Here is a 25,173-nt window from a genome sequence, read left to right on the forward strand (position 1 = left end):
GGAGCTTAAGATCTGTTGGTGCAACCAGGCATTAGAGATCTTTACATATCTTATTTTACTTTAGTAATTATTTTATTTTACTTTAGTAAAATATGTAGGTACCTAAAGATCTCAAAACATGTAAATTTTGACTTAGTGAGTTGTATTAAACCTGTGTCTAAACCATAAATTTAAAGCTTCTTGACAAATTCGTTACTTAGATCAACTGCTTTTTTTCTTTTTAACGGTAAAAATCCAAAAAATGCCTCTTTGACCTTAACTTTTCTCGGTTTCGTGCGTGTTTACAAAATAATACCGAATATATTATTTTACATAATTGTTAAGTGAGTAAAAGTTACAAATTACATTAATTTTTATTTTTGTGATCGGGTGATACCCGGGTCCCGACTCGGACCGCCCCAACCTAGCTACGCCACTGGTGGCGGCGGTTCCTGATTCACGCGATACACACAACTCTTATTATGCAATTAATTTAAATTAAATACTTTCATTTTACTTTCACTATTATTTTCACTAAAATTAAACAGACAGTAGGAGTAGTCGAGTAGAGTAGAAGAGTCAGAAAGTCACATATTTTTTGGTAAAGTTACGAACGATGTCAAGTGTCACCTTATATTGAAGTTTTGTTCAAAAGTTCTAAACAAAGTTAAAAATGAAAGTAAAATAACAGAAGCTTTACAAGTTTTAGAATTTTAGAAAATTTTCATTCATGCTATTGCTTTACAAAATGTTCGCACGCGTTACATTTTATCCTACATTGGTCTACAATGTAATTATGGAAAAACTTTCTCCTAGGCAATGGTATAACAGAATTGATGATGTTGTTATTTTAGGAGCCTTGCCCTTTAAAAGTTTGACGAAAGAGGTAACAATTTTTAGTTATTATTATATATTTTTTAATTTAAGTTTTAATGAATTTCTATGAAATTAATTTATAGGTTAGGTTTCATTTGTTTTGACAGTGGTGTCCTTTTAAACGGGGATATACATAAGTAAAAAAATGAAACAAAATTCTCTTAACTTTAAAAAATTGTTACTCTTTATTAGAAATAGATATTTTTAAATTTTGTTGACGAACTATATTTTGCGAAAATAAACCACAAATTAATTATTATAAATATTTTACTTTTGATGTAGGACGTAGGACAATGATTGGACTTATTCTCAAAAATAAAATATTTCTAATTCTAATTGTGGTTTATTCCCAGAAAATGTAGTAGTTAAAATTTAAAATGTCACAAGAACATAGCTTCAGGAATAATATTTTTAGCTATTCCTTTTGGTTTTATTTTGATTTCTTCCTACTTTCGACAGAATGTACAAAAATATTAATATATTTCTTATATTACATTACTAAGTAGTTTTTTAATTCATTAAACACTGTTTTAGCTTATTGAGAAAGAAAATGTCAAGGCAGTTGTATCAATGAATGAAGATTATGAATTGTTTTTGGCCAATGACGCCAAGGTATGTATTTTATTCTCTAATTTATTTCCTGATTATACAAATTATATTTTGTTTGCTGTCATGTTGTTGTTTTCAATAATAATAATATGTAAGCACTACTAGCCTAGTAGGCCCATGGCTTGATGTACTATTCTTTTCCACTCCCTTTTGTCAGTCGCTTTTCTTTCCCAGTTCCTTACGTTAATTCTTCTCATATCTTCTCTTACTCCATTACTCCATCGTGACCTCGGTCTTCCTCTTCGCCTTTTCCCTGCCAATAGTGCCAATGCACTAGATAGTACCATTCTGGGAATTCTAGATGGAATCATCCTTTGCACATGGCCCAACCATCTAAGTCTTTGCGCCTTAATTACTGCTAGTATGTTAGGATCTTGATAGAGCTCAGCTAGTTCCTTATTTGTTCTTCTTACCCATTGTCCATTTAAGTTTTTCCCACCAAAGATTTTGCGCAGTATTTTCCTCTCCCAAACTAATAACAACTCTTGGTGTTTTTTTGTTGTGACCCATGTTTCAGAAGCATACGTTACTATAGGCCTTATTATGGTCTTGTAAGTTCTTAGTTTTGCTCTTCATGATATATTTTTACTTCTTAACAACCCATTAAGAGCAAATATAGCGCTGCTGCCCGACATAATTCTCTTTTGTATTTCTTCTTCACAGTTAGGATCTCTTTTGAAGACAGTTCCTAAGTACTCAAATCTCTCAACTTCTTCGAATTTATACTGTGTTCCCTTCGATATTGTCATTGTTATGTATTGCCCCCGAACAAATTGCTTATTTGACCATTCCATATACTTTGTTTTTGCTTCCTTTATATACAATCCTTTGGTTGATGCCGAGTTTCATGACTGTTTCTATAAGTTCTATTTTGCTCCTAGCCAAGATTACCAAATCATCTGTGAATGCCAAGCACTGATGTTTTTTGTGGTAGATCAGAACTGTTCTATTAATGTTTGCTTCCTGTATAACCTTTTTTAGTAATATGCTAAACATTATAGACGATAATGGATCACCCTGCGCTGCACTCCTTGTTTGACCTCAAAGCTTTCTGTTATAGTATTGTTTATCTTGACTTTATTCATTGTTCTTTGGAGAGTTAATTTTATAATTCTAATAAGCTTTGGAGAAATGTCCATGTCTTGCAATGCTGTGAATAATTCGCTTCTTTTCACTCTATTGAAAGCCTGTTTAAAGTCAATGAAAAGAACCATGGTGTCTTTATTATATTCGTAACTTTCAGCCTGTATTCCTCGTAGTGTGAAGACCTGATCCACAGTACTTCTGCCTTTTCTGAACCCACATTGATATTCTCCTATGCTTTTATCAACCTTCGTTGTTAATCTGTTTTTAATATGCATAGCCAATATTTTATACATTATGTTTAGCAGTGCTATGCCTCGATAATTCTGGCAATCAGCCATATTTCCTTTTTTGTGAATAGGACACAGTATTGCTTCTGTCCATTCCTCAGGTAGTATTTCTTGTTCCCATATATTATTAATTAGTTTATGGATTTTATCTACTAACTGATTTCCTCCAAATTTAATCATTTCAGCTGTTATGCCGTCGCTTCCTGGGCTTTTGTTCATTTTTAATTTATCGATGATATTCTGAATTTCGCTTATAGTCGGAGTCACTCTTCACTCTGTTGATTTTGTATTTCATTTACTAGATCCTCTTTTTCCTCGTTATTATTGTCTGTCTCTTCAGGTCCATTTAGAAGCTCATCAAAGTACTGCTTCCAGCGTTCTAGTATCTCTGGTTCACCCATAATCATTTCTCCATTTTTGTCTTTATAATGTACAGTTTTCGGTTGGTGCCGTCGTTTCTCATTTTTTATCCCTTGGTACAGGTTCCCAATTTGATTATTTTTGTAGCTTTCCTCTATATTTTTCAGTTTAGCTTCATAATGTTTCCTTTTTTTTTCTCGTAGTATTTTTTTGGTTCTATTTCTTTGTTTAGTGTAATTTTCCTGCGCTTCTCTTGTTCCTTGAGTTATCATTTTTAATCGTAGCTTGGCCCGTTCTTCCAATGATTGTTCACATTCTTCATCAAACCATTCTTTTTGTTTTTTCTTTGTGTTGTCATTGGTGCTGGAAATATTTGCTGCTTCTTTAATTACATCTTTCAATGTTCCCCACATGCATTCTACATTCCTTTCATCCACTATGCTCCCTAATTTGTTGTTAATAATTTGTCCATACAACGTTTGCTCACATTTTGTCTGTAATCTGATTGGTTTGTTTCTTTCGTATTTTAATCTCTTTTTGTTTCGAAGAGTTGGTACTAATTGTTTCATCCATATTCCGACCAAATAGTGGTCTGAGTCCATATCGGGTCCTCTATACAGTGAGCACGTAAAGGTTGGAATAAATTCATTTTCTCGAGAATGAACAATTTTGGAAAAAATCCCGAAACAGGTCAATTTTTATTTTAAAATTACGACTTTTTGGCATACATATCATACTTGTGACGTCATCCATCTGGGCGTGATGACGTCATCGATGATTTTTTTAAATGGGAGTAGGGGTCGTGTGATAGCTCATTTGAAAGGTAATTTAATTCTCTATTCAGTAATATAAACATTTACATAATTATTTATACAGGGTGTCCAAGAAAACATTTTTTTAATTTAATTTATTGACATAAAAAGAAGAATGCATGTAATTTATTTAATCCAAAATACATTTTACTGCTCTCAGAAAACAGAAAAAAAATGTTTATTTGAAAAATATTCAATGCTTTTCGCTTAAACTAAATGTTCAAACTGTCCAGAGGAAGGTGGGTGGCGGCTTTGATATTGAATTTAAGCAAAAAACAATATTTATTTGTAAATTAAACATTATTTCCTGTTTTCTGATAGCAGTAAAATGTATTGTGAGTTAAATAAATTACACACATTCTTCTTTTTATGTCAATAAATTTAATTAAAAAAATTTTTTTTTTGGACACTCTGTATAAATAAATATGTTAATGTTTATATTACTGGATAGAGAATTAAATTACCTTTCAAATGAGCTATCACACCACCCCTATTCTCATTTAAAATTTTTTAAGATGACGTCATCACGCCCATATGTGTGACGTCACTAGTATGATACATGTGCCAAAAAGTCGCAATTTAAAAATAAAAATTGACCTGTTTCGGGATTTTTTTCCAAAATCGTCCATTCTCGAGAAAATTAATTTATTTTCACCTTTGTTATGCAGTGTTCTATGTTTCTATGTTTTCAATCATACTAGAACTAAATAGGTGTATTGTTATCCATTTTAAAATCATACTGATGTCACTCCCTCTGAGGGAACAATCCACTTATCCTAGACTACAGAATCAAAAGCAATGAGCTGTAGGGGGCCTCTTTCCATGTTAGATCTAGGTGACTAAATATGAGACATATCACTTTCTGCAGTCTTATGTGATGTCCACTAAAGATCCAGCTGTTTTATATTCTCTATGAGGAGGTTCTTCAGAGACTTTTAGAGTATTTTCTATTCTCCATTCTCTCCTTATTTATATCTCAACATCTGTGACACATTTGGATCTCGAAATAAGTACTTTTTCTACACTTTCTTACGAGTTATTTACTAGGTTCTAGCCATTTTATAATTTTTAGGAGGTTCTTCGGATAATTTCTGGGTAGTTATTCTCCAAATCCATGTCTCCTTATTTATATCACAAGATCTTTTTCTCTGGTGGTAACTACTTTAATGTAGTTACCACCAGACACACTCATGAAAAAATGTGGGATTAAAACCAAACATGTTATATTGGATTTATAACATGGTGGTAAAACCAACAATCACATATTCGTCAATGGAATGGCTGCTAAAGGTGTAGTAAAAAAGTGCCATTCTCAATGCAAGGTGAACAGACTTACTTGGCTTGGAATCACAGGGGCTACAAGGGGCAAATCAATGGCATCTATGGATGCTCTACTGAACCTTTCTCCTATAGGTACATAATATAGTTATAAGGGAGATATTATGGATTTCTAAACCTGTAACAGTTAGATCAAGACATAACAACATCATAAATGAATTCAGGGATACCAAATGGATGATGATTTCTGACCATATCATACCCGGATATATGCCTAAAGCCCCTTTTCGAGGAAAATTTGAGAAGGGTGGAATAGATGAAACACTAGACCCTGGCTTCAGGGTTATACCTGGGATACAGGTATTCTTTACCAGTGGGAGTTATGTATATTCTCTTCCGGTCTAGGGTTTTTATTGGTCACAGACAATACTTTTGGCACTCCCCATTCAGGATCGAATTATTTTGTAGCAGATTCTCTTCTGACAAGTCATCAGCCCTTTCATTATCATGTTCCCTGATAACCTGGACTGATACCAATATAACACTGTTACGTTCTGTCAGTATGTCCAGTTCTCGGGATTCCCACACCAGCGTAAAGACTACCTTAGGGCTTCTGAGAGCTCCTAAACCATTTGACCATATTAAAGTTGGAAGTCCTGTTAAAAAACTGTTTTATGAAATGAAACGGATCTTCAAAATATTGTACAACCAAAGATTGGATTATTTGGATTTCATTTTTGTTTCAACTATGGTGATTGATATACTATTACAACTATTCCTTTGGTTTGGTTTGGTTTTTCATTATGTATAATGCAAGAAACAAGTAATTTTATAAAAATATTAATTTTTCTGACTTTTATAGTCCTGGTCAAAAGAAGGAGTTGAGTTTTTACAATTAGCAACAACTGATATATTTGCAACTCCTTGTCAAAGTAAGCTCGTAGAAGGAGTTAAGTTTATAAACAAGTTTGTTCAAAATGGAAAGATTGTTGATGGCGTTTCTTCCACATCTGTCTATGTTCACTGCAAAGCTGGAAGAACACGAAGTGCTACTTTAGTTGGATGTTATTTAATGCATGTAAGTAGACCACCAAATGTTTCTACGAAACTGTTTTCATATTATTACTTAATACTAAATTTTCAAAAAACTCAATAAAAAAAACAAATTCACAGTGAAATTATTAAATAAACATAAGAAGTAGGAATTTATCATTTAATTGTACTACAGCTTTTAAAAATTGGTTTCAAAAAGGAACACTTTGCAATTTTGGCGTATAAAGAAATCTAAATAAAAATGAATGTTTGGTGTGTATGTCCTTTATAGAATCGTAAATTATGCATTTGATCATGTGATGATCTTAAGCAAAGCTGTTGTGCATGAGTCCGCAAAGGTTTCTAAGTTGGTACGACCAACCTAAGTTAAAAAAGGTTGCCCTCCTGACATTTATTTTTTATTTTTATGGACAAACTATTTTTTCTTCATATTATAATATGCTGTGGAACCAAAAGATACATACAACTCTAAATGATGACTTTTCTATCACCAACCATTATTTTTTAATAGCCATTAAAAGATTTAGCCCTTCTTTATAAATAAAAATGAATGTTTGTGTGTATGTCCTTTATAGAATCGTAAACTATGCATCACTTTGATATGTCAGGAGTAGTGATAACTATTACTTATTAACCAACTTGATTCCTGTCATTTGATATGTTCTTCGTGTTCCACTCATTCAAATGCCCAGTTGGTGATACAACACCAGTCTGATTTTTGCATGAGAATTTAATGAAATGGTAACAAATCAATTGGAAATTCTGTCCGACAAAATACATGGAACGTTTTCATAGTCTGACATTCCAAATTTTTAACCTGTTCCACAATTAAAATTTCCCCTGTTCCAGTGTTCCCATACATCAAAGTTTGTCCTACTAGACACAGTTAAGTTATTAACAAATTTTCAGCTTGCTATTAATCAACTTTTTTTGGCACGCGGGATCCAGGTCTAAAAGGTTTCTAAGTTAGTTGGTACCACCAACCTCAGTGAAAAGGTTTTTTTTATTTTTTTGGACAAACTGTTTTTTCTTAATTTTGTAAATGATTTTTGTATGGTATGTAACCAAAAGATACATACAACCCTAAATTTTCACTTTTCTAATCACTAACCGTTATAGAATCGTAAACTATGCATTTGATCATGTGCTTGATATTATTAAGCAAAGTATTTGTGCATGAGCCCACGAAGATTTTTAAGTTGGTACGACTAACCTAAGTGATCATTATTTACGCACGCACCACAAAAAATATTGTTTATTAAAAAAAATTAAATTGATATAACTTTTCATAGGTACATAATATTTTTTCAGTATTTTTTTTGGTTTTTTTGTATTTTTTGGATATTTAACTTTTAAACATTATTAAGATCTGCCGAGTTAGCTAGTCTTATATAAAGAAATATAATAGCTGAAGAAATAATACAGGGTGTAACAAAAATACAGGTCATTAAATCACATATTCTGGGACCAAAAATAGTTTGATTTAACCTAACTTACCTTAGTACAAATGTGCACATAAAAAAAGTTACAGCCCTTTGAAGTTACAAAATAAAAATCGATCTTTTCCAATATATCGAAAACTATTTGAGGTTTCTTATTGAAAATGGACTTGTGGCATTCTTATGACAGGAACATATCAAAAAGAATTTATAGTGAAATTTGTGCACTCCATAAAAATTTTATGGGGGTTTTGTTCCCTTAAACCCCCCCAAACTTTTGTGTACGTTCCAATTTAATTATCATTGTGGCACCGTTAGTTAAACACAATGTTTTTAAAACTTTTTTGCCTCTTAGTACTTTTTCGAAAAGCTAGTTTTTATCGAGATATTTTGCATACTTCTCAAATCCACCACATATTTGTATACTGTTACGTACGATCAAAGAGACCTGGTAATAATAATATGAAAATTTATTTATAAATTACAGTTTGAGGTATATTTTGCACCATATTAGAAAAGAAGCCACATCTCGATAAAAGGTGCCTTATCGGAAAAATACTAAGAGGCAAAAAAGTTTTAAAAACACTGTGTATGTTATTATTATACTAATGGTACCGCAATAATAGTTTAATTGGAATGTACACAAACATTTGGGGGGTTTAAAGGCACAAAACCCCCATAAAATTTTTTTGTAAACATTAAAAAAGAAGCCGCATCTCGATTAAAACTGGTTTATCGAAAAAATATTGAGAGGCAAAAAAGTTTAAAAACATTGTGTTTAACTAATAGTGCCTCAATAATTGTAACGTACATAAAAGTTTGGGGGGGGGGGTTGAAGGGTACAAAACCACCATAAAATTTTTATGGGGTGCACAAATTTTACTATAGAATTTCTTTTTAAGTTGCTCCTGCCATAATAATGCCACATGTCCATTTTCATGAAAAAATCTCTAATACTTTTCGATATATCGGAAAAAATCGATTTTCATTTTGTAACTTCAAAGGGCTGTAACTTTCTTTGTGTGCATATTTGTACATTTCTACTAAGGTAAGTTAGGCTCAATCGAACTATTTTTGGTCCCAGAATATGAGATTTAATTTATGACCTGTATTTTTGTTACACCCTGTATAATAATCTATATCATAATCCTATTGCTAAGTCATTTGTATTTGAGTAGTATCGTTAAATTTCGAGTAGTAAACATACTAAATAGCACTTATAATGATTAAAAGTACAATAGATTAAAATTTATTAATTTCTACCTGGACCGAAAACTTACCCCATTCAAATACAAATGACTGTGTAATAAGCTTGAGATTAAGGTTTGCTAAAATATTTTGAAAGGTACTATACTTTAATTTTTAAGGCTCTAAATAAATTCATTACACCTTATACAACACTTTCAAGATTTTTTGTCCTTATTGCTGTTGAGTAACTAACATCGTCTCTAGTTGCATACTACTGCATTACATTTCTGTATGTAATTGGCGAAATTTCTCCAATTCTGAACTACCATAATAGGGAACTTGCACATTTTTTTATTACATAATAATGTTCAGTTTTGTATAAAACTGAGATTTCCAAAATTTCACGCTTCAAAAACTTAGAAGTACAAATTTAAAGTCTTCTTTATCTTAAAATAGTTCAAACGACCCGTGACGTCACAGAGTTTAAGTATGTGGTTCCGTTTATGGTTATATTTACGTATATTCTTCTTCTTCTTCTTCTTTAGTTTATTGGCCTCCACCTACTTGGGTATTTGCCCAGCTCGTCGTCGGGGAATAAAGGAAAAATATTTATATTCTAATGACATTTATCGTATGTTAGACAAGGCGAAAGCGGCGGGTTCGTTGGAAAAAATATTCCAATGAGATTTTTTTGCATATTCACATTCGTGAGACACCCCAGTATATGGTTCAAGAAGTCGCCTACGCGAAAAGTGGTCCAATTTTTTTTAAATCAAATTACAAAAATCAATATTTTCGGCCCGGAGAATTTTTTTTTAGATTTTTCGGACCATTTCGGACAGAAAAGGTCTCTTATAATTTTTCTCTAAAGTTGATCGTGTTCGAGTTATAAGCAATTAAAAATTTGAAAAACGCGAAAATGGCCATTTTTAAGACTTAATAACTCGGTTAAAAATGATTATTATGAAAGTTAGAAAGTGACTAAATCAAATTTAAAGCCCCCTTATCATGATCCTGAAATTTGTGTCATTAATTTATTACTAAGCTGTTATTTTTAATTATCAATAATGAGTGGTAAGATCGTATTGACGCGGCTGTAAATGTAAGTGCGAGTGAGATGCGCCATTGGACTGCCTGAATGGTATCTCTTTCGCACTCATCATGGACGGCCGCCTAATACGTGCATGGCGCTCATTATTTTTACTTAAAAATAACAGCTTAGTAATCAAATAATGACAAAAATGTCTTCAGGATCTTGTAGGACGGGCTTTAAACTTTGATTTAGTTACTTTCTGACTTTGATAGTAATAACTTTTAACCGAGTTATTAAGCCTTGAAAATCGCCATTTTTCGTTTTTTTCAATTTTAAAATGCTTTTACCTCGAAAACGATTAACTTAAGAGAAAAATTATAAGAGACCTTTTTTATCCAGAATGGTCCAAAAAACCTAAAAAAATTGTTTCTGTCAATAATATTGATTTTTGCAATTTGATTAAAAAAAATTGTTAAAAACAATTAGACCACTTTTCGCGTGGGCGTCTTCTTGAATCTTATTCTGGAATGTCTCACTAATGTGATTATGCAAAAAATCTAATGGGAATATTTTCTCCAAGGAACCCGCCGTTTTCGCCTTGTCTATGTCGTTGTAATAATATATACCAGTTTGTTGAGATTGGAGTTTGATACAGTTTTTGAACGAAAGGAAAGAAGGTTTACTATTGAAAATAAAACCATTTTGTAAAAGTACAAATTTTCTATGAATTTCAAACGATCAAAAATATTTGTAACGTCACATAACTGTATTTTCTACTGACGTTTATAATGTCTAATTTAAAATTATATATGTATACAATAATTGGTGTAGAATGTAAACATACAACCCCGTGATGTCACGACGCGTTTTGGGGTGGCTGATATAAGTTGAATTTTTAGTCGTCTTTATTGGCCAAACGAAAGACAAACAAAACTTTTTTATTTTTGATACAGGTTCTAAATTATGTTCTATTGTGATTTATACCATTTTTTCGAATTTAAAATTTTATGCAAGTTCCCTATTCTTAGATCATTCTCAACTCTCTACTTAACGTTTTCTAGGACGTTATTTTGTCATTTATTTAGAAGAATTGATCACTGGGGTGCACTTGCACTCCGCTTGAGTTTCTTAGGGTTAAAAGAAAATTTTTTTTTAAGTTTAATCGTCGATATCTCAAAAACAACACATTCAACGAAAAAGAATATCGCTTTCGGACTCCGCAACCTTGAATTGACTTTAAGACCTAAACTTTCTCCAAAATCCGTGTGTACATATTAAACTTCATTTAAGTCCCTTGTTTTTATTTTTAGAGGTACAAATGGACCCCAGAAAGAGCTATCGGGCACATGAAAGAAAAGAGGCCACATATTTTAATGCATCCGAGACAGTGGGAAGCTTTAGAAACATTTAGACGATTTAATATGATACATGTTGATTCATAAACTCTTAATATAGCAAATTAAAATATAGTTTGGTTTAAATTATGAACTGATTTTAGCAGTCAATTAGTTATTTTTTTTTTGTTTTTTTTTTTGTAATATTCTTACTCTTGTTGCAAAATAAATTTTATATTTATTACCATGTAGTTGTTCCGTCTCCTTATAATTTAATTAATTTTATTATTTCATTTTAATTTTATTATTTATAGGTATTGATTATGTATTTTAGAAAGGAACTACAACGTTCAAGGGATTTTATTGTTTCGTATGGTCAATGGACCAATAAATATGAAAAAACCGCGGAGTACTACCATATAAATGGGTGCGGTTTTGAGAAAGGGGTGAATTAACCCCTATGCACTAGGGTGCTAGGGTGAGTTCTATGCACTTGTCGTACATACACATCTACAGAAAAATTGTTAAAAATTAAACTGACTATCGAAAAATCACCTTTTAAAGTCAAAAATATTTTTTTTAACAAAAATGTATTAAAAAAAAAACACAAAAGAAAGCAATTTTGTTTTTTGCCCCATAACTTTTTTCTTCGGGTATATAGGTATGGGCATTCCTTCACAGAAAAAACTTCTATCCTTCCTCTTTAAAATGACGTTTGGTAGAAGTTAGGATTTATAGTTTCCGAAATATGATTTTTCAAAGTTCGCCACTCACAGCATTTTTGGGCCATTTTCCTCATTATTTCGCAAACACTGTATTGTAACTTTTTTTCTACGCATCTTTAGATATGCAATAGTACATTTAGTAGCCAGAGAAGTCAATTTCCTTTAAGAGGATCGGTACGTATTTTCGGCTGCAATGCAATTCAAATGGGGATTCATTTTTTTCGAATCCTGAGAAAACTAATAAGTATTTTTGAAAAATTTAAACGCAGAATGAAAGATCACGTTATTAGCGAGGGCCGAGAGTTCCTGAGAACTTCTATAATGTTTATTTTAATAAGTTACAGGGGTGAAAAACTAAGAGAAAATTTAGTGTGATTTTTAATTTCAAATATATCATTCAAAATAAACTTTTTATTTATTCTAAGGGACTTTTGGCCCTCGCTAATAATTTAGTCTTTCATTCTGCGTTTAAAATTTTCAAAAATATTTATTGGTTTTTTTAGGATTCGAAAAAAATAAACACAATGCCGTGGTAATATTTTCCAAATCTATCTTTGTGACAATCAGTGACAATTTTAAATATTTGACATTGCATCGGGAATATGTTGAGTTATTGATTAAATATTATTGAAATATAGTGTATTTGATAAATAATTGATTTAAGACGTAAACTTAATAAAAAGTTATTTATTGTGTATTATTTGTGGAAGATCCAAGCAGAGAATACATTAGGATAATATATTCTGTGATCCAAGTATTTTGTTGTTAAAGATGTTCAAAATTGTAAGCGTTCCATAACAATATATTATTAAAAAATCACTTTAACACTTTTCCTCTTTTCTCGATTGAGTATTAGTCTTTGTTGTACAAATAAATTATTACAATCACTGAATACATAGTTAGTGAAAAAATTATCACATTTATTAACTGAATTAATAATTTCCAGTTATAAAAATAACAGTTATCCAAGAACATTCAAAACCCATCTCTTGAAATTAATAATGACATTTTCAAGTAGAATGACATTCTAGTAATGTTTACATATCCATACCAGTGTGAATTTTACTACGCGTAATTTGCCGTGTAAAGACAGAAAAAGTAGGGATACACGTAAAATATTTGCGAATTATGTACCCATAGCCTTAAAATGGTCCATTTATGTATAAGGTTGTACGACTATTTTTAAGTAAGTTATGGTTTTTCAAAGTTTTATACTTTTAACGATTTTATTTTATTTTTTACGATTATTTTTTAAATTTCTCATTAAAACTTTTCTTCTTGACGGAGATATTAAACAAAAACAACTGCTATAGCAACAATCAGATCTTAAACTTGCGCCTTTACCGCATACGTACTACCATAAATATTGATCTTAGCAAAAAAAAAATAAACAGATCAAAATTGTATAAAATTTAATTCTGTCCATTTTTGTATAGGCACGTTTTTGACGTAAAGCTAATAATAAATGAGATAATTCAATAATTATGCTCTAACTGTCACTATTTTCCCCCTTCTCTCGGAAAATATCGACCACACAAAAAATTTGTAATAAAAGAAATTATAGGAAATCGCATTTTCAACAATTTCAGAACTCACAGTTTTTCTCGAAAAGTTGAAAATGGCGGAGATATGGAGCAAAAACTGATCTCATTTGAAATCAAGATGACGGCTAACGCAATGGCGTAATTCATTTGAAATTTTACATTTACAACACTACTATTGATCCCTCTAAAGCTTAGAAAATAAAATTTTGGGCAGCCCGGCATGCAAGACCAAATGCTATTCCGACGTAACTGTAAATTTTTGACTCTGATATTATTATATTATTGCATGTAACTTTTTTTCCATCATAAAAAAATAAGAATCCTTTTAACCACTTTAAGTCCTGTATTTTGGCTATTTGTGGGCAAATTTTCAGACAAATCGGAGGATCTGTATTTTGGGAATTGAGGAAAATGTAAAAAATAGAGTTTTAACGTTTCTACACTAGAATTTGATCGAAAACATCAAAATAACTTGTTGTAATGCCATATAATGACATTTTTGAGTCCCTTCTGTTAAAATATTTTTTTACATTGATATTTATGATAAAATATACAAATTTATTTAAATAAATACCAAATCACTGTAAAATTGCTAAAAATTATATTTAAAACACTAAAAAACGACTGTTCGGGCTTAAATATCTTATTTATATGTCACGCAGAAGTTATACAGTAAGTTTCAGACAAATCGAAGACCCAAGAAATTTTTGGATCCAAAATTGAGTGGTCTGAAATGGGATTCTCTTACTTATGAAAATTATAGTAGATTTAAGGATTATTGTAAGGCATGATAGTACCGGGTGTCCCAATAAGAATGGCTCTCGGCCATATCTCAGGAACCGTTTATAGTACAGCTTTGAGAAAAAAATATTTATAACCAAAGTTGCCTCGGGAAAAGCCTGGAAATTATTTTCATAATTGTAGGTCCACCACTAGAGGGCGTATTTGAATATCAAAAATTAAAAAATCAATATTTTAAAAATTTATCTAATGAAAGGGCACTGCAAATCCAATCATCGTGTTCTTAATAAAATTCTGCGCTTATTTTATTTCACAAGTCTAAGTCTACCTTTGCAAATAAGAGGTGGGGGTGAGAAGGAACCTTCTTATGAAAAAATGGCCGTAAGTCCGGTTCTGCTAAATTGAATTTTGCATACTTGGTCTTGTTGAAAACAGCTGCTTTTCGTCAAAGTAAGAGTCTTATTTTCGAAATAGCCTAATAAGTAATATGCCAGCTAGTAGGCGTTATTTAATTATTTTCGGAAATCTAGTTTTCTTTGGAGAATATTAAATACATGTAAGCATTTTTAATCCTGTATTACAAAATTAGAACAAATTAGCAACAGAATACCGAAAACCGTATGTCAACACCTTTTTTCTATTTTGAGATATCTTAAGAAACGTGTAAATTTTAAACAACTGTTAATGTCACCGGTAAACGAAGTGAAGGAAAAGTAGGGTGCTATGGAAAAAACAAAGAAACATTTTCCAGATGTAAACGTATATAATTAATTAAAACAACAATCAGACAAACAACACTATAAAATATAACAAAGAAATAAAAGCAACTACTTACTTAGTGACGACCTAAATGTTCAAATTGTTGCCCATCATTTTCGATGCAAGCATTTACTCTTTCAAGAGTAGATTGAACAGCAGTCTCAATTTCTGCTTTCGCAATTCTTTGAATGGCGTTTCGTATTCTCTAGATTCTAGATAATGTTTTCTCGAGTAGTGGGCCTAGCGACAAAAACAAGGTCTTTAATCCGTCCCCATAAATAAAAGTCTAAAACAGTTAAATCTGTTGCTATTCAATCTACTCTTGAAAGAGTAAATGCTTGTATCGAAAATGAGGGGCAACAATTTGAACATTTAGGCAGTCACTAAGACTAAGTAAGTAGTTGCTTTTATTTCTTTGTTATATTTTATAGTGTTGTCTGTCTTATTGTTTTTTTAATTAATTATATACGTTTACATCTGGCAAATGTTTATTTGTTTTTTCCATAGCACACTACTTTTCCTTAACCTCGTTTACCGGCGACAGTAACAGTTATGTTTAAAATTTACACATTTCTTAAGATATCTCGAGATAGAAAAAAGGTATCGACATGCGGTTTTCGGTATTATGTTGCTAATTTGGTCTAATTTTGTAATACAAGATTAAAAATGCATACTTGTATTTAATATTTTTCAAAGAAAACTAGATTTCTGAAAATAATTAAATAACGCCTCCTAGCTTGCATATTACTTATTAGGCTATTTAGAAAATAAGACACTTACATTGACGAAAAAGTGCTGTTTTCAACAAGACCAAGTATGCAAAATTCTATTTAGCAGAAGCGGACTTACAGCCATTTTTTCATAAGAAGGTTCCCACGCACCCCCACCTCTTATTTGCAAAGGTAGACTTAAACTTGTGAAATCAAATATGCGCAGAATTTTATGAAAAATACGATGATTGGATTTCCAGTGCCCTTTCATTAGGTAAATTTTGTATAATTTTGATTTTTTAATTTTTGATATTCAATTATGTCTTCTAGCGGTGGACCTACAATTATGAAAATAATTTCCAGGCTTTTCCCGAGGCAACTTTTGTTATAAATATTTTTTTCTCAAAGCTGTACTATAAACGGTTCCTGAGATATGGCCGAGAGCCATTTTTATTGGGACACCCGGTACATAGTAAAAAGGAGCGTAATTATAGTATGTCTACTTACTATAATTATAGTATGGTTTCTAACACTTATTAAGCCTCTTATTTTTATTTTTAGAGGTATAACTGGACCCCAGAAAAAGCTGTCGAACACATGAAACAGAAGAGGCCACATGTTTTAATTCATACGAAACAGTGGGAAGCTTTAGAAATATTTAGATGTAATCATACACTAAACGTTGAAATGTAAAATTTTAATCTACTAAATTCAAACATACTGCTCGCCAAAATTAACGCATAATTTTAAAAATCCTGGTAAATCAAATAATTTTAATGTTTCGATTTTTGTGATAATATATAATCGTTACTACCGGTACATTGTAAAATTTATAGAAAAAACAGTAAAAAGCGCTGATGTTTTTAGTCCAGGGCTCATTTGTTTTGAGATGGACGTTGAGAGGTGACTAAAATTTTTTTGCAGAAATTGCTTGAAAATAACTCAAATAATAATATTTGAGTTATCCTCCCACTCAAAATGGTCCGGAACATTGTTTAAATAATCAAAATGTCAAAATATGAAGGAAAATTCAATTTTTTTTATTGGTTTTTTGAATATAACTTTAAAACTGTTCATTTCTGACAAAAGTTGTACTGACATAAAAGTTGCGTAATTAAATTTCCTACAATACGGAATTGGTTAAAAATTTAAAAAATAGTCACCCTTGTTGCAAAATAGCAATACTTGCGAAAAAAACCATACAAAAACAAGTATTCGCATTTTACGTTTTTCAACCATTTATGCTACACTTAGGACCTTCATATTTTACCCAGAAAAACTTTATGATATAGTAAAACAACATTGTAAATTTCATTAATATCGGTTTAATAGATTTTGCAAAATAAATTTTGCAATCCAGCTTTCGCAAAAAAAATTCATTTTTTAAAAATGTTGCAGGACTGAAAATAAAGCAGATAGTAAGGTGAATTTTTTTTGCTTATAGAAGTGTACTGTACTTTTCATTTGCAATTTGCAAAATTAAAATCGAATAATTACCGCGGCGTCAGGAAATTTTTTAAATAAACATTAATTTTTGGTGCTACGCGCAGGACAGCGGTGTTCGATTCACACAAGTTGATTTCCACCAAAATTTCTTCTAATCTTTATCTAATATATTATTTTCTTACTCTATATTTTGTTGTATTTTAAGATTTTAATTCCACAAAAATCAAACTAATTTTATTGTTTGTGAAATATTGTTTAAACAATTGCATATGTTTAAAAATAATAAACTTTTATCCTCTAAGTTAAAATATATGAACAAAGAAAGTTTTTACTAAAGAACGTGTTATTTCAAAGGATAGAGTATGTGATTTTATTTTGCAATAAACAAATTTATTTATTTATATCGAAATGTAATAAAAATTAAAATGTATCAATCATTATCAAAGGTCATTGAAATGCCCAATCAGAACAAACTATCCGCTGTCCTGCGCGTAGCACCAATAATTAATGTTTATTTAAAAAAATTGCTGACGCCGTGGCAGTTAATCGATTTTAATTTTGCAAATTGCAAATAAAAGGTACAGTACACTTCTATACGCAAAAAAAATTCAACTTGCTATATGCTTTATTTTCAGTCCTGTAACCTTTTGAAAAAACGAATTTTTTTTGCGAAAGCTGGATTGCAAAATTTATTCTGCAAAATCTATTAAACCGATCTTAATGAAATTTACAGTATTGTTTTACTGTATCATAAAGTTTTTCTGGGTGAAATATGAAGGTAATAAGTGTAGCATAAATGGTTGAAAAAATGTAAAATGCGAATACTTGTTTTTGTACAGTTTTTTCGCAATTATTGCTATTTTGCAACAAGGGTGACTATTTTTTAAATTTTTAACCAATTCTATATTGTAGGAAATTTAATTATACAACTTTTATGTCAGTACAACTTTTCGTGGAAATGACTACTTTTAAAGTTATAATCAAAAAACGAAGAAAAAAATCGAATTTTTCCTTCATTTTTTGACATTTTGATTATTTAAACAATGTTCCGGACCTTTTTGAAAGGGAGGATATCTCAAATATTATTATTTGAGTTATTTTCAAGCAATTTCTGCAAAAAAAAATTGAGTCACCTCTCAACGTCCAAATGTACTAATATTTTTACAGATCCGCCCTGGTCTATTTATCATTTTTTGTAAACAAAATAACAAAATCGTTGTGCTTCATTTTAATTCGAATTTAATTGGGATGGAATACATTTTTTTGAATGTTTAAAGTTTATTAAGTGTTTTTCCCTTTGAAATGAACCACCAGCAGCAAGAAGATCGAAAATTGTCAGAAAGTTACTGTATTAGAATCGTTATTCCTCGTAAAGAAGGGTGCCGTCAAGTTGAACTCGCTGAACGGTTTAATGTCACTCTGTTAACCACTTCAAGAGTCTTAACACGTTTTACTGTTACTGGAAGCAACTCGAGAAGATCCGGTCAAGGCCGTAGAACGGTTACAACTCGCAATCAACATCGCTCTTTGACACTTCAAAGGTTTGTTACCAATACTTCGTTACAAAATGAATTTTCGGATCGTTATAACATTAGAACCAGCCACAGGCGTAGCCAGGTTTTAGTTTCGGAGGGGGTTCAAAAAAGTAAAACGACTAAATCTACATAAAATAACTTTTATATTCATAATAAAAATTTGAAATATGTTAATATCTTAACTTTTCGGGGAGGGTTTGAACCCCCAAAACCCCCCCTGGCTACGCCCGTGGAACCAGCCAAAATACGATAAGGAGAAGAATTGCCGTAGACGACCTGTGCCCTGGAAGGGCATCCACTGGCTCATTATTGGCCTGAGATCATAGAAGGCACAGATTGCATTTTGCTCGAGAACATGTTTGAAATAATGACGATTGTGGAAGAATATTGTTCATCGAGTCCATATACTGTCTTTTTTCTGATGATAGGCGGAACAGAGTGTACACAAGGCCTGAGGAACACTATGCATAGTGTAACACTGTTGGAGGCTCGTACGAAGTTAGTTAGAATAGATCACGGGCGGCTTACATCACACGGTACATTACAGACAGTTTAAAATAGCACGTCGTGCTATTTGCACCATTTATTGGGAATATCATGGTTATGCAAGATAATGCCAGGCCGTACATTGCAAGAATTGTGCAGCCATATCGTCAGGAGGCTGGGATTCCTGCCTTGGTTTGACCTGCGATAAGTCCCGGCTTTAACCCAATAGAACATGTTTGGGATATCGTAAGGAGACGACTACGATAACTACCTAAGGCACTAAACACATTAGATCAACTGTTTTTGCGATTAGTTGAAATTTGGGATTAAATTGATCAATATGAAATAAGAACGGTAATTCTCAGTATGAGTGATCGTTGTCAAGCCAGAGGAAGCAATACCCGCAATTAGTTTAATTTTCTTTAACCGTTGATTGAGGTATTGAAAAATTTTCAAATCCGGAATATACTTTTTTGTAAAAAAGAAGTTTTTTATTTCAGATGTTCTAAAAGCAACATTAAAAAACAAAACAACAAATAAACATTTTTTCATTATGACTGAAATTATAATTTTTAAATTATGCGTTAATTTTGGCAAGTAGTGTATTTTAGTTTTAAAAGATAAACTGATTTTAATAAGCAATCAATTTGTTATTTGTTACTTATTTTTTTTTGTATTACAAAATATTAAATTAGCTGCTTTAGGCAAATATTTTTACTCTTGTTGCAAAAATACTCATATTTTATATTTATTACATTTTTATATTTATATTATTTTATAATAAAAAAACATTCTTTTGATTGTCAGAAAAGTTTAACGACTAGATACGAGTTTCTCTAGCCATGGCATAGCTATTTTTTTGCTAGTTTATGTTATGCATGTTTCCTCTTTATCAGACAATGGACGGATTGCTGTCACTACATTTTGCTTCCTAACAGTTTTTGAATAATATTTTAATGTAGTATTTAGAATATTACATAATTTTAATTCAAAACACGCTATTTTTGATGATTCGATTTCCACCTCGAAAATCGTTCTCAAAATAAGTCTTACTGTAACTTAAAAGTCTTCTTACTGTTTAACTGGGGAACCAAAGACATAATTAGATGAGTTTTATATATAGGTATAACCGGTTCTATAGCGTTCTACGCCTTCCGGTACCCAATAGCCAAGCCTGTCGATCTAGCCAGTCTCTTTCTTGAAGATTTCTTTCTGACATGGCTTTTGTAATTCCTTTTTTTGAGGAGGTCGGTGGCCTTCCTCTTTTTCGTTTTTCTGGCGGTATCCATCTCATTGTAATTTTTGGTAATCTTTCATCTCCCATTCGTTGTAGTCGTTCATCAAGTAAGTTGTTTTCGTTGTACCTCTTCCACTATTGTTTTTTGCTTACCTATTTTTTCTCTGATCTGTTCATTTCGAACATGGTCACATCTCGATATTCTGGCAGATCTAAAAAAATCTATTTCAGTAGTAAGCAGCTTATTTTCGGATTTTTTTATCATTTGCCACACTTCGGAGCCATACGTTAAAATTGGTTTCAGAATAGCGTCGTACATCCTCATTTTTGTATTTAAATTTATGTTATGTTGCCACAAGACAGAGTTTAGGGCTCTAGTAACCTTTCTAGCCTTCGTCACTCTTATCATCAATACTGGGTTAATTTAATCCCTAGATATTCAGGGTGAGTCACGAGGAACTGTACATACTCCTACCTCGTATAGAGGCCCCTATGGGGAATAACAAATGACCATTAAAAGTGTCTGCTCCCATTGTTTGATAATATACAGGGCGAGTTTCGCATTTTGACAGAAATTTATATTCGTCATAATTTTTGAACGTTCAGATCGATGTCTCTTATTTTGGTCAATCGTTACACTATTACCACCTAATCAACTGATTTATTCAAACTAGAAAAAAATCAGGTCCGACTGTAAAAATTTAGTTCGTTTGGGTCCTAGAAAAAATTTCACCCTGTATACGCTTTTTGAAAACTCTAATATTAATTTTACAAATTAGACAAATAGGCAATTAAAATGAGATATTTATTTTTTCCCCACACGATTACTTAATTTTTTATAAAAAAATCAAATTGACTATGAATTAAAAATTTGGTAAAGTGAACCATAGATTTAAAAGAATGTGTGTGTACTTTGTACGCACGTAAGAAGTTATACTTCTACTACATATTATGTGATTTTTAAGACAATACCAAAAATTTAAAAAAATAAAAGAATAAAACGCACACAAACACATTGAAAAATGCCACAAAGAAAAAATGATTTCTGAACGATAATAATTGTTGGCAAAAATTTTAAATACGCATTTTCTGAAAAAAAAAAAATTATATAACAAATATACTTACAATCATAAAATGCATAAAAAAATAAAAACTTGCATCGGGAATCGAACCCGTGAATTTCGTGGCGCTTTGATTCGTAATCGAAGCCTAGACTCACTTGTCCAATTCCACATTATTTGTCATGTGGAAAAATAGGGTAACTGAACGTTATGTAGTTTAAATTTTGTGGAAGAAAATATTAAAATATAACAAAACAGTAAGAAAACAATATATTAGATGAAGATTGGTAGAACTTTTGTTGGTAATCAAATTAAGTATGTAAATCAAAGCATTACATACCTACTAGATAAATAAATCTACGCCAAAAAATCATAATTTAAAAATAAAAATCGGACCTAATTTGGGATTTCTCTAAAATCCCCATTCTTGAGAAAATAAATGTACAGTAGAGCGTCGATTATCCGAACGTCGATCAACCGAACGACCGCTTATTCGAACTATCGACTCCCGCGTCCCGCACTCGAATACCGAGCAAGCGTTAGTAATTGACGCTTAAAATATCTTCAATTTTCTTCAATATTGTATCCAAAAATAATTATGTTGTTGCAAAGACTGCACTTTTTTGTTTAGTTGCTAGTTGTCATTATCAAGATATAAATAAATATGTAGGTATATAAATATGGCTTTTATTCATGGATAAATATGTGACTATAAATATGTATCAATATATTGTAGTTCGATTATCCGAACAAATAGGTTTTCCGAACACCTATGTCCCCCAATTAGTTCGGATAATCGACGCTCTACTGTATTTCAACCTAATCCAAATGTATAATTACAATATGATTATAATAAAAACTACTTACCAAATTAGAATGAGTTTTCTTTGTCCAAAATAGTCCAAAAGTCCAAAAATATAGGTATATGAAAACTATTTAAAAAGGCAGTATAACTATTAACTAACTTTTTTTGTTGTTTCTTTTCACACAAATTTTAAAACGCAACAACCATTAATAATCTAACTACAGCTGTGCCACAGCCGCCATATTGAATAATTTTTGACATGTCATTTGAACATCCAATCAGAACAAAGTTATAATGCGCATGCGCCGGGATCATAGGTTTTAACATATAAAAATTCACCCTCATATCGCCGGTAAAGAAGTATAACTTCAAAAAAAAATTAACATTTATTACAACATTTAATTTTTTTAAACAAATATTTGATTTATGCTACCACCCAATCAACTGATTTATTCAAACTAGAAAAAAATCAGGTCCGGCTTTAAAAATTTAGTTCGTTTGGGTCTTAGAAAAAATTTCACCCTGTATACGCTTTTTGGAAACTCTAATATGAATTTTCCAAATTAGACAAATAGGCAATTAAAATGGCATATTTATTTTTTTCCTCACACGATTACTTAATTTTTTATTTAAAAATCAAATTTGTCAAAATCGCAATTTTACCATAAAATTATTAACCACGTTTTTCTTAAAATTAAAAGTTTCACCATTTTTTTTTTTTCTATAACACTTCTAGATCTAAAACTCCCCATAATACTTCTCTTTGGACTCTATAGTTTAACATAGACGTGATCAAATAGATAAATTTTAAATTTTTTCACTTAACTTTTGCGACTTAACTTCACTTCACTTCAATTTACGAAGCTGCACCTTTTATTTTTAAAAATTCATAACTTTTACGAGAAGAAGACTGAAAGTCTACACCAATAATTGTCACAGTCTTCACAATGGTAAGAGATATGTGCTGTAAAAATTTCAGGAAAAAAAATTTAAAATGGAACGTTGTAGCGAGTTAAACCGTGATTTCATCTTTTTTTTTTCATTTTAGGTTAAAATTCCGATTTTGACAAATTTGATTTTTTAATAAAAAATTAAGTAATCGTGTGGGGAAAAAATAAATATGCCATTTTAATTGCCTATTTGTCTAATTTGTAAAATTCATATTAGAGTTTTCAAAAAGCGTATGCAGGGTGAAATTTTTTCTAAGACCAAAAACGAAAAATTTTTTTAATCAGGGCCTGATTTTTTTCTAGTTTGAATAAATCAGTTGATTTTATATTTAAAAAAAAATTAATTTTTGTAATAAAAGTTAATTTTTTTAAATCCATGGTTTACTTTACCTAGGTTTTACCAAACTTTTAATTCATAGTCAAATTTGATTTTTTTTTATAAAAAATTAAGTAATCGTGTGGGGAAGAAAAAAATATGCCATTTTAATTGCCTATTTGTCTAATTTGTAAAATTCATATTAGAGTTTTCAAAAAGCGTATACAGGGTGAAATTTTTTCTCCCAAACGAACTAATTTTTTAAAGCCGGACCTGATTTTTTTCTAGTTTGAATAAATCAGTTGATTAGGTGGTAATAGTGTAACGATTGACAAAAATAAGAGACACATCGATCTGACCGTTCAAAAATTATGACGAATATAAATTTCTGTCAAAATGCGAAACTCGCCCTGTATATTATTAAACAAGGGGAGCAGACACTTTTTAATGGTCATTTGTTATTCCCCATAGGAGCCTCTATACGAGGTAGGAGTATGTACAGTTCCTCATGACTCGCCCTGTATATACTCTGTACAACCCCTGATGTAGTCAGTGACCCCAGGCACTTCCGTCAAGATCTAGGTCTTCCTGTTGTATTTGGTTATACAACAGATTGTTATAGATGAGTTTTATGTAAACAATATAATAATTATTATTGCATATACTACTAAAAGCAATAGATTTCAAAGCCAAGAAATGCGCACATTTTTCATTAGAAAATCAAGTCCACGAGCTTACAGTATTTTTACATACTAGACATACACAAACTACGTCATAAGTATAGAGCAATAAGTCATAGGCGTAACCAGGGGCGGTTTTGGGGGTTGTAACCCCCCCATTGGGATGTACTTTGAGCTCTATACGCTTAACACCATAGCCCTCAGAGACCATCCACTAGTTGTAACCCCCCCCCTTTCAGGTAGTTGTAACCCCCCCCTTAGGATCATCCTGGTTACGCCTATGCAATAAGTCCCATCAGTTTATTCACACATGGACATGTTACAGAATATAAACTATACCTCAGCTCACAACGAGAACAATAAGGGAAACCATAGAAAAGAATAGGTGATGACTTACTGAACACCGCACAGATACTAAAAAAACCGAGAGAACACAATATACTAGTGCTGATCTCTTTCGTGGATTGCACAAAGGCTGTTGATTTAGTAAAATGGGATCCCCTCTGGACTATAACGTGATATATGGGATTACCTATCCACCTATGTATACTTCATTTAACGTTAAGAACGAAACGTTTGGCTTATGCAGATTAGTGTTGCCACAACTCTCTGGCACGTGTTGCTACTAGACTGTCGATATACGACTCATTCTAATCAGACGGCATGGCGTCGGCGCGCTTCTATCGTCCATAAGAAATAGGTAGGCCTATGTACAACGGTAGACAACGTTCCGTTCATAACGTGAAAGGCTCTATAGTTAACCTAATAGTCGAGGAAATGAAGCATTTTGGCTCGCAATTTTTTCGTCCAGCATGGATTTACTTCAAATTTTCACAGAAGGTAG

General features: G+C 31.4%; 1 protein-coding gene across 2 annotated transcripts; it reads left to right on the plus strand.

Moving 5' to 3' along the window:
- Positions 1-405: 405 nt before the first annotated feature.
- Positions 406-23,056, plus strand: LOC126880418 (phosphatidylglycerophosphatase and protein-tyrosine phosphatase 1). 2 transcript variants are annotated; one of them, XM_050644266.1, is made up of 4 exons: positions 406-865; positions 1,390-1,467; positions 6,150-6,365; positions 16,375-23,056. In XM_050644266.1, exons 1-4 carry the CDS (start codon positions 710-712, stop codon positions 16,504-16,506), a joined length of 582 nt encoding a protein of 193 aa, XP_050500223.1. In that variant the 5' UTR covers positions 406-709; the 3' UTR covers positions 16,507-23,056. The 2 variants fall into 2 exon arrangements, with proteins under 2 accessions (XP_050500223.1, XP_050500222.1); XM_050644265.1 differs by lacking the exon at positions 16,375-23,056 and adding an exon at positions 11,311-11,578 and having other exon boundaries at positions 415-865.
- The last annotated feature ends 2,117 nt before the right edge of the window (positions 23,057-25,173 follow it).

Source organism: Diabrotica virgifera, chromosome 2, assembly GCF_917563875.1.
Source record: "Diabrotica virgifera virgifera chromosome 2, PGI_DIABVI_V3a".
Classification (NCBI taxonomy): domain Eukaryota; kingdom Metazoa; phylum Arthropoda; class Insecta; order Coleoptera; family Chrysomelidae; genus Diabrotica; species Diabrotica virgifera.